This window comes from Papio anubis, chromosome 2 (genome assembly GCF_008728515.1).
Source record: "Papio anubis isolate 15944 chromosome 2, Panubis1.0, whole genome shotgun sequence".
Classification (NCBI taxonomy): domain Eukaryota; kingdom Metazoa; phylum Chordata; class Mammalia; order Primates; family Cercopithecidae; genus Papio; species Papio anubis.
Window position 1 is genome coordinate 98,809,279 of NC_044977.1, and position 14,763 is coordinate 98,824,041.

The 14,763-nt window shown below is 38.7% G+C and overlaps 1 protein-coding gene across 9 annotated transcripts in view; it reads left to right on the forward strand.

Moving 5' to 3' along the window:
• The window catches only part of ULK4 (unc-51 like kinase 4), a 793,903-nt gene that overhangs the window by 113,019 nt on the left and 666,121 nt on the right, over positions 1–14,763 (forward strand). For 8 of the 9 annotated variants that reach the window (XR_001899874.3, XM_017955554.2, XM_021933694.2 and 5 more), the window contains one exon: positions 13,620–13,727. The exons of the other annotated variant lie outside the window; for it this stretch is intronic. Coding sequence is in view for 7 of the 8 variants with exons in the window: in XM_017955554.2 (XP_017811043.2) it covers positions 13,620–13,727 (108 nt within the window). In the remaining variant the exon portion in view is untranslated. The remainder of the gene's footprint in view (positions 1–13,619; positions 13,728–14,763) is intronic. 9 annotated transcript variants of the gene reach the window in all.

Below are 14,763 nucleotides of genomic sequence, written 5' to 3' on the forward strand. Positions count from 1 at the left end.
GTTTGCTGCTGTGACTAATTTTGGTGCTCGTTTTACCTGGGCTATGAATGTACCTTTGCTGTATTTTTTAGGGCTGCAGTTGTGAGACTAACATATTCGAATGTAGTGTAAGTTAGTAATCCTTGGGAACCTAGCAAAGTATCACATTTAATTTTCTATTAGATGAAAGAAACATGGAAACAGAATTGGAGATGGAAAGAACTGCACAAAACACAACTAATCAGAGCTGATCCCTGAAGCAGAAAAATGCAATTTAAATTGAGCTTCCTTTGTATTTCTACTATTTGGGGAGTGTTGAAGATATGACTTTTAATAGTATAGTAACAAGTAAATAATACTAGTTATATTTAGCAAGCTCAAAATTGTAATATTGGAGTTCTCTATGCCATAACTTTTAAATTATTACAGCATCTAAAAGACCCAATTTTAATTACAGGACAGTATAACTTGGCTTCTTAAGAAAACATTCATATAGGAGGTATAGTTGTGGTTCTGTTTCAAAATGTGTGTCATATAACCCTTCATAAATGTATGTATCATCCACACTGCAGTAGATGCTTACATTAGATACAGAAGTGGGGACCTGCCACAACAGTGTGGCAGTACCTGGATTGTATGCCTCTGGCTCGGTTTTCTCTGCCTGGAATGGTTTCTCCCTCCATGTTCATCAGGTTTTGTGTGTGGTTTCCAGAGGGCAGCTGTGAGATTAGAAAAAGGGTATGCTTCTCTTTCCAGTATAGCTGCTAAGAGTCGTGGTTAAGATACCCTATATTGGTGAGAAGACACAGAGCACTATTACTGTTATCATCATAAGTAGGCTTCAGAATGGGAAGGCCTCTGCTGACTGCTGGTCTTTTTTTTGCACCTTCCTCTTTTAGCCACTGCCATGCAGTTGCTTGGTGGGTAGATTAAAAGGGGGAATTCAGAGGCTGATTCTGATACGTCTCTGAGATGATGTATGGACTGTTATCTATAGTGATCCCGATAGTTTTTTTTTTCTTTTCTTTTGGTTAAATCTGGGATCTGGGTAAGAAGCTGTGAATTCTTTATGGGACTTGAGTCAGGTTTCTGCTTAGTAAATCTAGAAATTTTCTTATTAAATGTCAAGTATCAACTTAGGAGACAGACCTGATGGTCAGTTTACCATTGATTCTTGTGGGTCAGATATTCTGGTCACCACGTTGCCCTTTGACTCACTGTGGCAGTTGTGCCCACCTTATCTGCAGGTAAGGGCTGCTACTGGCCTTTACTAATCCCAAATCTCATGGTTTCCACTGTGATCAGAGAACCAAATTCCATTGTTAGGATTTCTCACTGTTATCTCTGGCCTATAAAGGATAGCTACCTTAGAGCTCTTCAAAGATGCTGGTGCCCCCTTCACTAAGACGGTCTCCCAGGGTCATGTAAGAGGGATGGTTTAAGGGGTGGCTGAGCAGGCTGTACTTTGTTGAGTCATTCCAGCGTTTCCAATTTCCAGAGCTTTTAGATTCTGTCCTCTTTGGCAGTGGTTCTCAACCTTGACGGCACGTTGGTGTTAACTGAAGAGTCCCGAGGCCCCTAAATTTGAAGAGGAAAGCTTGATTTTTTATAAGGGGTTGCAGCCTGCAGGTTGGCTCTCCTGACAGGCTGGAAAGTGTGGCTTCTGGCAGAAACTGAAAGCAGGCACTTCGAGGGAGGGAAGAATGGAATAGGAATTTATGCCAAATGAGTTGGCTAAGTATACATGTTTAATAGTTATAGGAGAAGCTGTGAATATTCATGAGAGGGGTCACACACATGTGTAGAAAGTAAACATGCATGTTACATGCAGTCCATGTTCACTTTGGGGTGGAGACTTAACATTTAAGTTCATAACAATTAGGCCCTAGGTGAAGCAGAAGACGGGAAGGCACTCAGTACACAGCCTCTGTAAACCGGCCAGAACCAGTCCGTGGTCGGTGACCTCTTATCAGGAGAAAGTTACTGAAATCAGTCTCTCGTCCAATCAAAACTGTTATTTTGGCTTGTGACTAGGGGAGGTTGTCAGTTAGTCAACATCTGGCTGTCAGATGTTGGGCTGCAGTTGTTTCAGTAGTGCTTGTCTTGAGGCCAGTGCTTATTTAGCTGCTAGAGAAAAACAAAAAACCCTGTGGCAGTTAGAACATAGTTTTTATTCTTTAAGTGTAGGGTGTGTGGTCTAACCCTTGCCTAGCATGGCCTTAGGTCTTGTTTATAATTTAGCATCTTATTGCCATGACGAAGCTGTTCTGTCAGTCTTATGCTCTCTATTTTAACATTTAAATAAGTTCTTATGCCCAGGCTGTACCCCATATCATGTAATCCGTATCTCTGGGGGTGGATGGAAGTGTCTGTAGTCTTTAAAGCTACAAGGGTGGTGCTAATGTGTAGGCAATATTGAGTACCACAGTAGTGATTCTTAAAGTATGCTCCTAGACCAGCAGCATGAGCATTACTTGGCAACCTGTTAGAAATGCAAATTCTCAGATCTTACCCCAAATCTGCTAAATGAGAAACTCAAGGAAGGGGTTTTGCGATCTACGTTTTTACAGACTCTTCAGTGATTCTGATGCACACTAAAATTTGAGAACCACTGCTCTAGAGTATGCTGGGGAAATTGTAGCATTTTGACTTCATTAATTAGAGGCCGTGTTTCAGTTGTCCAGCCTAGCAGACTCCCAGGTGTTTGAATCTCTGGTCTCCCAGGTGAGGCATTGTGAATGTGAGCTGCCCACCTGCTTTTGAGACTTGGTTTGATTCTCAGGGGAGATTTTTTTCACCACTGTTTCATTTAGTATTAAGGTCTCAACATTTCTTGCCAGCCTCTCTTGCAGGCTGGTTCATTTCTTATTCATATATCCTTGAGGTACCAATTTAATATTAATGGTCTCTTATTTGATGCTACACTATGGGCAGGAGCTGAGGGTTGTCTCTTGTTCCACTTCAGAAGGTCATTTCAAGGTCACCAAGAGTTTAGCATATCTCCCCTCACCCCCACCCGGGGTTAAAGTATCCTGATTTTCTGTTGCCTCTATTTGTTCCCTGTTGTTCTCTATCTCTCTGTTGTCCTGGTTTCTCTCTGTTTCCCCTTTTCTGTCAGTTTTCTTCTTTTCTGTCTATTTTTGATCTTTGAGGTTTTCTTAATTTCTTGCAAATTTAGGTATGCATTTTATGAAGATATTTTATCTAGCATTTTTTGTTTCTTTCAGTGGGAGTAATATTCAGAAGATTTTGTCTGCTATTTACCAGAAATGGAAAAAGTAATTTTATTTGAGTAATCTGCTTTTGAACTATAGATTAATTACAGATTTATTGCAATTTGACCCAATTTCTTGACTTAGTCTGCATGGCAGATTGATCAGTATACTTTTTAAAATGAAAACAGTTTTTTAAAAGAGTAGTTTTAGGTTTACATCAAAATTGAGAGAAAGGCACAAAGACATCTCATATACCCCTGCCCTCACACATGTACAGCCTCTCCTATTAATATCCTGCACCAAAGCGGTGCATTTGTTCTAGTCAATAAACCTACATTGACACATTATTGTCACCCAAAGTCTATAGTTTACATTGTGCTTTGCTCTTGGTGTTATACATTTCTTTGGGTTGAGAAGAATGTATGAAAACATGTATCTACCATTATAGTATAATACAGAGTATTTTCACTATCCTACAAATCCCCTGTGCTCTGCCTATTTTTTATTTTTCCTTTCCCCTAACCCCTGGCAGTCATTGACCTTTTTACCGTCTTCATGGTGTTGCCTTTTCCAGAATGTTGTATACAGTCTACGGTTCATGTGCTGCTTTTCTGGTGATTGGTGCTTTGCAACCCTGGTGTCAGATCCATGACATAAATGTTGGTACAGATCTTAGCTGCTATACAAATGCTCCTCTACCCTAAGATATGGATGCAATAGTTTACTGTTTTATTAACAATTCTTTTAAAGTAGTAGAACTCCTTCATGACTACCTCTAGCTAGAGTGATGTTTTTGAATTGAATGATTAGGGTTATCTCTCAGTCAGGATAGGCTAGCTTATGTTATGGTAACAAAAACCATCAAAATCTCAGAGGGTTGCTGCAGGCCTAACTGGCTCTTGTGGGCAGCTGACCTCAGCACTCCAGGCTGCTTTCATCTTATGTGGCACTTCTATCCAGCATAGTGCCTTAACAGTTTCCAGAGGAAGAGACAGAGGAAGAGAGTATGGAAAATTGCACATAGGAGTACATACATCATTTCCACTTTCAGTTAATTGGCTAGAACTAGTCACATGGCCCTACCTGACTCTAAGGGGGCTGGGAAATGTTTTTGTGTCCAGGAAGGGCAGGAAACTGGACAGCACTATCTATTACTTTTTAAGGTTGATTCTGCCTAACTTAGGCATAAAGGATATTTATTAGAAGAAAATGAGCAAGGTCAAAGGCTCCAAGAGAAGATTGGAATAGTCAGCTATTCCTGGCAGCTAGACCTGGCAGCTCCCGAGGGTTTCTGGACCTGGACTCCCCTGGAGTCCTGTTTGGGGATACTGCTAGAAGGAAAAAGTGAACTTCAGCTATTCCTTCACTCTGTGTCACTCCATTCCAGGTTCAGATTCCTGAGCAAGAGCCTTGCTGGCTGAAACTTAGGCTGTGGTTCTGCCCTTGACTGTACCAGACTGTAGGACGAAAGGTGTTTCTGAAGAGAGCCAGGGACCCTTTCAGGTTTTGTATTTGAAGGGCGGAATGTCTGATTTGCTGTTCTACAGACCAGGCACAGTGCAGGAAAGGTATTTCCTCAGAAGGAAGGTGAGTGGTGTTAGGAAGAGGGACTGGATGACTGGTGACCAAAAAATGGCAGATTTCTTTTGTAGTTGACATTTGTTGATGTCTAATTAAAAAAATCGGGGAAGTATATAAAGTTTGTATACCTAGTATCTCCAAACTTTTTAAATGACTGTGAAAGACTATGAGAAATCTACTTATGCATTTTTCTTGCTTTTCCTGACAGTTCATTATCTTTAAGAGAAGGAATCTACCAGTTATAGGTTGTTTGTTTACATTTAGGCCTCAACAGGGAAGTGACAAGATAGCAGTCCTTGCTTCTCCTTGATTTAGCTTTAGGAATTAGATGTCACTTGCAGATGCCAGTTTGAATGCATTTAGCCAATTATGCAGAGAATTAGCGATAATGTTGAAATTTTGATCTTGGTCCAGATGTCACCAAAGAGATCTTATAGACAACCTTGCAAGGACATTTTCAGAGTTATTAATTACAGAACAGAATTTTATTCTCTTCAGTTTCATTATCTGTCTCCCCTGGCATTATCGGCCTTTCCTTATCTGTTCAGTATGTCCATTTTCTTTTTTAACCAACACTTGTGAAACCGAGAGTTTGAAGTTTCAAGCTGACAGATGTGATTTTTCTTGCCAAGGCTTAATAAAATATACAGCATCCAAAGGATTCTAAGATTTAATAGAAATAAAATAGAACATGGATTAAAAAAGGAGTGGGGATTATGAGGTTTACAGTGTTCTTATTTTATGTGCCCTAGCTATGTTTGGGACATTGAAAGTAGTGTACTAAGAAACCACTTAGAACAAAGGGCAAAGTGGTATCAAATAGAATTCCGTCTTCATTCGGAATTGTGGAATGCCTCTTATTTCAGAGGTTAGGGAAGAATACAGAATTATTTTAAAAATTGTGTTGTTGGTGTAATTACTACTATATCTCCCATTGGTAGTAGTTAAGTAGGGTTTTAAAATGTCCCTTTGACCTAGTAAAACACTAACTATAATAGGAAATGCCTGATATATTCTGAATCTGGAGCTTAATTCCGTTTCTTTTTGTAGCTGTTAAATGTATATCCACTAACATGGAAGTTTAACAACTATATTTTGAGAGTCAAGAGCAAGCAAATATGCCTTTGCAAGTGTCAGAATATTAGTTGTATAACTGCAGAACTTCCACATTTATTAGAATTAGCTTTCTAATTCATCATCTTCCTGTCTTTGACGTAAGAGATGCAGTCCAGGGCATATGAGATTGAAGCACATTTGACCTTTTCATATCTGTCAGATGACTTCAGACAAAGCCAAAAAGGCCTGGCTCCTCCCAGTCATATTTGTTATAAAATAGGTTTTGATTTCAAAGAAGTAGTTTGGAAAATGGCAGCACAGTCTTAAATTACTATTTGCAGTATTCAGCCAACCAGTCATGCCTGTGGCTGCCCAAGAATAGTTTCCGTTAGGTTAATAGAACCAGTGATGGTATAGATATGCCTCAAAGCATAATGGTATTAGAAATAAGACCAAAAAACTCATTTTCCTTCTTGTATGGTTTTCAAAAAATTCACACAATAATAGCATGATACTTGAATATCCTAATTTTATCTTTTAGTTTCAATGGTAAAATTTTTTTTTTTTTTTTTTTTGAGACAAAGTCTTGCTCCGTTGCTCAGGCTGGAGTGCAGTGGCATGATCTTGGCTTGCTGCAACCTCTTCCTCACAGGTTCAATTGATACTCTGGTCTCAGCCTCCCGAGTAGCTGGGACTACAGGTGTGTGCCACCATGCCTGGGTAATTTTTGTATTTTTGGTGGAGACAAGGTCTCACCAGGTTGGCCAGGCTGCTTTTGAACTCCTGACCTCAGGCGATCTGCCCGCCTCGGCCTCCCAGGGTGTTGGGATTACAGGTGTGAGTCACCATACCTGGCCTCAATGTTAGGATTTTTAACAGTAATTTTAATGTTAGAAGTCCAGGAGGATTTTTAGACTAGAGGAAAACATGCATAATAATGATATACACATGTTCCTTGGACTTCTGAGTTTGAAGAACTAAATCTATTTTACCTTATTCATTTAGTATTGGCATTTTCAACTGCCATTGTACCTAGGTCAACAGATACATTTTTTACCCTTGGTATTTGTTATTTTTGTGTCATATTTTTTCCTTATTCTTATATTTTACTTTTTATTATTATTTCTTTAAATTTTAATGCAACAAATGGAAAATCTGTACAAATAACCTTGAGGAGAACCATTATCTGTTGAGTACTTTTTAATGCTATCCAAAGTTAACTTTTGCAAGTGAGATGTGAGGTTGCTGTGGCATTACTGGAATAAATTATATGATGTGTGTCTATTTACAAGACACTGAGTTCCAAAGCAATTTCTATTATGCTGGAGGCAGTCCAGACAGTTTTATCACTTTAAGGGACTGTAGCATTAAAATGTTTTAAATTTCCAGTGACGCTTGCTGACACAAAATACCAGTGGATTATAAAATGGAGAAATGCTGTAAATCCCTGCCACTAACTTTGTAAAGCAGAAAGCCAGATCTGGGTTTTGAATTTAATATGAGGTTGACAGTTTTTTAAATTAAACTTTTTATTTTGAGATAATTCTGGATTCATGCCCAGTTGTGATCCAACATTGGGGATCAAATTTCAACTTGAGAGTTGTAGGGGACAAATATCAAAACTATATAAGAAATAATACAGAATAATAATAGTTTCTCTCTGTAAGAAATAATAGATCCTGTGTATACTTCATCCAGTTTTCCCCAATGGTAATGTTTTTAAAAAGTGTAGTACAATATTACAACCAGAATATTGACATTGAAACAGTTAAGGAAAAGAAGAGTTTCATCGCTGCAAGGGTCCCTCATATTCCCTTTTTATGATCCTATCCTCTTACCCTACTGCATGTGCTGCCCTCTACCCCCGAAGTCAATCTGTTTTCCATTCATATATTTTTGTCATTTTGAGAATGTTGTATAAATAGTCATATGGTTTGTAACCTTTTGTGGTTGGCGGTTGACTTTTTTCATTTGGCATAATTTTCTGGAGATTCATCTAGGTTGTTGGATGTATCAGTTGTTTGTTCATTTTTATTGGTGTGAAGTATTCTGTGGTATGGTTGAATCACAGTTTGTTTAACCACTTACCCATTGAAAGATATCTGGGTCATTTCCAGTTTTGACAATTACAAATAAAACTACTATAAACATCCATTTACAGATGTTTGTGTGGACAAAAGCCTTCCTTTCTCTTGGATAAATGCTCAGGAGTGCAGTGGCCGGGTCCTGTGGTAGTTGCATGTTTAGTTGCTGTTTTTTTTTTTTTTTTTTAGAAAAACGGCCAGAGTTTCCCGAGTGACTGTACTGTTTTACATTCTCACCAGCAACGTATAAGTGATTCTGTTTCTCATCATCCTTGGCAGCTTTTGGTGTTGTCACTATTTTTTATTTTTACCATTCTGATGAATGTGTAGTGATATCTTATTTTGGTTTTAATTTATATTTCCCTAGTTGCCAACAATGTTGAACATCTTTTTATGTGCTTATTTGGTGGCTGCATATCCTCTTTGGTACAATGTCTCTGTGCTTTTGGTGTCAAGTGTGCTTTTTAACCTAGTACTAGAACCTGAAGACGTTATCCTGTATTTTCTTCTGGAAGCTTTATAGTTTTATGTTTTAAATTTAAGACTATGATCCATTTTGAGTTAATTTTTTGTGTCAAGTGCCACATTTAGGTCAAGATTCACTTTTTGCTTTCCTATGGATGCCTGGTTGCTTCAGCACTATTTATTGAAAAAGTTGACTTTTCTCCATTGACTGCCTTTGCACCTTTGTAAAAAATCACTTCGCTATTCTTGTGTGGAGCTATTTCTGAATTCTGTTTGGTTCCATTGATCTATGTGCCTACCCCACCAGTAATGCCTGTGTTAGCCTGTTTTGCTTTGTTATAAAGTAATACCTGAGGCAGGGTAATTTATAAAGAAAAGAGGTTTATTTGGCTCACAATTCTGCAGGCTATAGAAGCATGGTGTCAGCATCTGCTTCTGGTGAGGGCTTCAGGCTGCTTCCACTCATGGCAGAAGGTGAAGGGGAATAGACATCACATGGTGGGAGAGGACGAAAGAGAGAGGAGGGAGGTGCCAGATTCTTTTTAACAGCCAGATCTCCTGAGAACTAAGAGTGAGAACTCAATCTGACAGGAATGGCATTAAGCCGTTCATGAGGGATCTTCCCCATCATACAAACACCTCCCACAAGGCCCCACATCCAACACTGGGGATCGGATTTAAACATGAGAATTGGGGGGGATGAATATCCAAACGATATCAATTCCAAACTATATCAATGCCAAACAGTCTTCATTACTGTAGCTATATAAGTCTTGAAACCAGGTAGAATAATTGCAACCGTTTTTTTCTTTTTTCTCTTTTTAGATGGGGGTTTCACTTGGTTGCCCAGGCTGGAGTGCAGTGGCTTGATCATAGCTCACTGCAACCTTGAACTTCAGGGCTCAAGCAATTCTCCCACCTTAGTCTCTTGAGTAGTTAGGACTCTAAGCATGCACCACCGTGCCTGGCTAATTCTTTTTTAAAATTATTTTTGTAGAGACAGGGTCTCGCTTTGTTGCTCAGGTTGGTCTCAAACACCTGAGCTCAAGCCATCCTCCCGTATTGGCCTCCCAATGTGTTGGTATTACAGGCCTGAGTCACTATGCCTGGCCCACGTTTTCTTCCTTTTTCAAAATTGTTTTGGCTGGTCTAATTCTTTTGCCTTTCCATATAAATGTTAGAATAATTTTGATATCTATAAAGAATTGTTTCAGGATTTTGATAGGAATTTGATTAGATCTGTCCATTAATATGGGGAGAATTGACATTTTCCACTATGTTGAGTCTTCCTATCTATGAACATAGTCCATTATTCCATTTATTTAGGTGTTCTTTAATTTCTTTAAATAGCATTGTGTACTTTCAACATACAAATCCTGTACTTGTTTTGCTAGATTTATACCTGAGTATTGTTTTTTGGGGGGGATTGTAAATGGTGTTTTAAATTTCAGTTTCAATGTGTTTATTGCTAATATATGGAAGTACAGTTGTTTTTTGAACGTTAACATTGTGTCCTGTGACCTTGCTGAATTCACTTACTAGTTCTAGGGAGCTTTTTTCTTTAGACTCCTTGGGTCTTTCTATGTTGACAATCATGTCATTTGCAAATAATTATCTGTTTCATATTGGGTGAGTTGTGATAGTTTGTATTTTTTGAGGAGTTGGTCCTTATTTTCTGTGTGGTAAAATTTATATATATACAGCTGTTCGTAGTATTCCTTTATTATTCTTCTAATGTCTGCTCATTTTCTATATAGTTGTTTTATCATTTTTTAAAATTTAGAAATAAAAAAATTTCATTAGCAAATAATTGTATATATTGAGTACAATGTGATGTTTTGATATATGTGTATACTGTGGACTGTGGAATGATATCTGTTACTTCACATATTTCATATTTTTTGAAGTGAGAACATGAAAAATCTACTTTTCTTTTCTTTTTTTTGAGACAGAGTTTCGCTCTGTCACCCAGGCTGGGGAGCAGTGGCGCAGTCTTGGCTCACTGCAACCTCCGCCTCCCAAGTTCAAGCGATTCTCTTGCCTCGGCCTCCTAAGTAGCTGGGATTACAGGCATGTGCCACCACGCCTGGCTAATTTTTGTATTTTTAGTAGAGATGGGGTTTCGCCATGTTGGTCAGGCTGGTCTTGAACTCCTGACCTCGTGATCCGCCCATCTTGGCCTCTCAAAGTGCTAGGATTACAGGCATGAACCACCGTGCCTGGCCGTAAAATCTACTCTTTTAGCAGTTGTGAAATACGTGTAATTATGGACTATGGTCACCATGCTGTGCAGTAGATCTTGAAAACTTATTCCTCCTGTCTAACTGAAGCTTTGTACCCTTTGATCAACGTCTCCCTGTTCCCCACCCCACCCCCAGCCTCAGGTAACCACTGTTCTGCTTTCCCCGTCTATAAATTTCACTTTTTTGGATTTCACATATGAGTAAGATGGTGCAGTGTTTGTCTTTCTGTGCATGAGAGGGGGGTGTTGAAGTTCACAGCTATAATTGTGGATTTGTCTATTTATCTTGCAAGTTCTATCAGTTTTTGCTTCACGTATTTGGCAGCTCTTTTGTTTAGCGATACACATTTAGGATTGGTATGAATTTTTTGATTTATTGACTTCCATTTAGTGTAATTATTGATGTGTTTGATCTGAAGTCTGTAATTTTATTTTTGTTTTCTGTTTGTTCTCAGTGTTTTTCATTTCCATTTTCTTTTTATTACCTTCCTGTGGTTTACCTACATACATAACAGTCTACTGGTGTCACTGTTTTTACTACTTCAAGTGAAGTATAGAAAACTTACCCTTCTTTTCATCCCTTTACCCTCTCTCATTTTTATATAATTCTCTTGAATGTATTCTCTAAATGTCTTTAGAACCAAATCAGACATTTTTACAATTTTTGCTCAATGACCAAAGATAATTTAGAAAACTTAATAGCAGTAGGAATGCCTATTGTATTTACCTATATTTTGGCCTACTGTGTTCTTGCTTCCTTTCTGATATTTCAAGGTTTCTTTCATCATTTTCTTTCTCTTTTACAGTGCTGTGCTGGTGACAATTTGCTGTTTTTGTAGGTAAAAAATTGCTAAACACTGGCAATTTCAGGTGATTCAGTGTAGTAGATGATCAGCAAAGGTCAAAGGAAAAGGAAGCCTGTGTATAGAAGTGACCTGCTGCAAGGACTGATGTGAAGCTACATGGTTCCATTTTTTCCCTCGCCCACTTCATCTAGATGATTCATTATGTGTAAGGCAGTGAGTGGCAAGAGTTACACATTTGGTACATCCATACAATGGAATACCATTCAGCAATAAAAAGGAATGAACTGGCTGGGCACAGTGGCTCATACCTGTAATCCCAGCACTTTGGGAGGCTGAGGCAGGTGGATCACTTGAAGTCAGGGGTTCGAAACTACCTGCGCCAACATGGTGAAACCCAGTATCTCCTAAAAATACAAAAATCAGCTGGATGTGGTCGTCCGCGCCTGTAATCCCAGCTACTCAGGCTGAGGCAGGAGAATCCCTTGAGCCCAGGAGGCAGAGGTTGCAGTGAGCTGAGATCGTACCACTGCACTCCAGCCTGGGTGACAGAGTGAGACTCTGTCTCAAAAAAAAAAAAAAAAAAAAAAAAAGAATTATTGATACATGCAGCAACATGGGATGAATCTCAAATGCATTATGCTGAAAGAAGCCAGACAAAAAAGAATATCTAGTGTATGATTTAATATAGTATATGATCTACATAAAATTTAGAAAATACATGCTAATGACAAAGTAAATTGATGGCTTTCTGGGGAGGAGAGGAAAGAAGTGAGTAGGAAAGAGGGATTGCAGAAGGACATGGAGGGAACACTGGAGGGCTTTTGTTATCTTGATTGTAGTGATGATTTCACAGGTGTATACATATGCCAAATGTGTGTAATTGTACACTTTAAATATATGCATTTATTTTGTGTAAGTTATACCTCAGTAAGGCTGTTAAATTCCACATTCACAAGTGCTCCTACGGTGCATGACTACTGTGCAGCTCTCCCACCTCCATCTCCAACTTTTTCATACTCTTACTTGCAAAATGAGACCAGTGATTGCATGCTTGGAGGTTGTGGAATTGTCAAATTGCTTTGAAGTTTTTAAGCACTCACTTTCAGTTTTTAAACTAATGTCTTTGTCAGTGGTAAGAAATAGTCTTGTCTGTGCACCACACTTTGAGTCACATTGAGAATAGTGCTTCCACACTATTTTATATACATTTTTTTTCCTTCTCAGAGTGAAGCCATTCTGTATGTGTCATTCTGAAACTGTTCTATCCTTATCATGGTTGCACTATGATTTGATTAATCTGTGTTCTGGTGTATGAACTCTGGCAATGAGTGTATGTGATTTTCTTAGCATGACTCCTAGGAAATTAACTAGAGCTGATAAAACATGCTGCCGAGTTTCAGCATACATTATATTACAGCTTTAGTATAACATTCCCAGGCTCTGATTTTTTAAGGAATCATGTAAAAGTTTAATGCAATATAAGAACTTTTTAAACTGTGGTGTGCTGGAGCATACCAGGGACCTCGCATGGTAAAATTAGTTTTAATATCTTGGCTGTCCAAGTGAACTGGATGGCTTGGGGCCAGTTGCCAGAACCTCTCTCAGCCTCTGTTTACTCTTTAAAGATAGGACAACAATTAATTGCCTTTCAGGTTTAGTGATACAGTTGGAAGTGCTTTATAAACTGAAAAGTGAGTCAGGTGCACTGGCTCACTCCTGTAATCCCAGCACTTTGGGAGGTGGAGGTGGATCACTTGAGGCCAGGAGTTTGAGATCAGCCTGGCCAACATGGCAAAATCCCGTCTTTACTAAGAATACAAAAATTAGCTGGACTTGGTGGCATGCACTTGTAATCCCAGCTACTCGGGAGGTTGAGGCACAAGAATCTCTTGAACCTGGGAGGCAGAGGTTGTAGTTAACCAAGATTACGCCACTGCACTCCAGCCTGGGTAAAATAAAATAAAAAAATTATAAACTCAAAAGGGCTATATGTGTTTATTTTACTGGATATATTTCTAAGCTTCATCTGGGAGAGTTACTGTATTTTCAGGAATATAAGGCCCATATTTTGAAAATAATTTGGAAAATAGTTCTTAGAAATGGTGACTTTTACAGAGTATCTTGCTTTTTACATATAGGTTTAAGAACTGAGAGATACACTTGAAATAATTTACTTTTTTTCTCTTTGCAGGCAATTGTTCTCTTAACTGAATTAATTAGGGAAAACTTCAGGAACAGCAAATTAAAACAGTGCCTTTTACCAACCCTTGGGGAGCTGATCTATCTTGTAGCCACCCAGGTGAGACTGTCTGATTAACTGTATTGCTGTTTGACATGTTCTGACATACTCTGGCTGACAAGTATTAATATCCTATAAAAGTTTTCTGACTTTGCCCCTTAGAGCATGCCTAAGGAGCTTAGGATAAATTTTACCTCTTGGGGAGAGAATTTCTCAGTGTTTCTCGGTCTCTTTCTATCTTACCCTGTCTCCCTCCTCCCTTCCTTCCAGTGCCTCTTTTCTTTTGAAATGTATGTGATTTGAAGGCCACATTTTAAAACCAATGAACTGAAAGTCCGTAAGGTATTCCCAAGGTTGCTGCCATCCTTGACTCCTTTAGGCAAGAGGAGACCATTGGTTCTTTCCATAGAAAGCTCCATTTCAGTTTAAATAAAACACAACTTTGTGCAAATACAGCTTTAAACATGACTATGGACATTTGTGAAGGCAGAGTTTGACTTCTTATATCTAAAGTTACAATATGGAAGTGCTACTGAATTCAACAAGGCAAAATTTAATATTCCATTAATGTGGTTTTAAAAAAAAGAATATTATGGAATAGATAGTGATAAGTTATGGATTAGTCATTTAATGTCATACTCTGAGAGTTTTAAATACTGGTAAGTTATAAGTAATTAAGGAACTTCTGTCATTGTATTTCTTTGTTTGTTTGTTTTGAGATAGGGTCTCACTCTGTTGCCCAGGTTGGAGTACGGTAGCATGATCATGGCTCACGGCAGCCTCAACCTCCTGGGCTCAGATCATCCTCCCACCTCAGCCTCCTGGGTAGCTGGGACTACATCTGTGCACCTCTGTGCCTGGCTAATTTTTTTGTATATTTTGTGAAGATGGGGTTTCGCCATGTTGCCTAGGCTGGTCTCGAATTCCTGGGCTCAAGTGATTCGCCCACCTTGGCCTCCCAAAGTGCTGGGATTACAGGTGTGAGCCACTGTACGTGACTGTCATTGTATGTCTTGAGTTTTGGTTCTAGCACTTGCTCAATTGTTACATAACCTCAATATCCTTAGTATCTAAATTAAACTGAGTTTCTGAACAA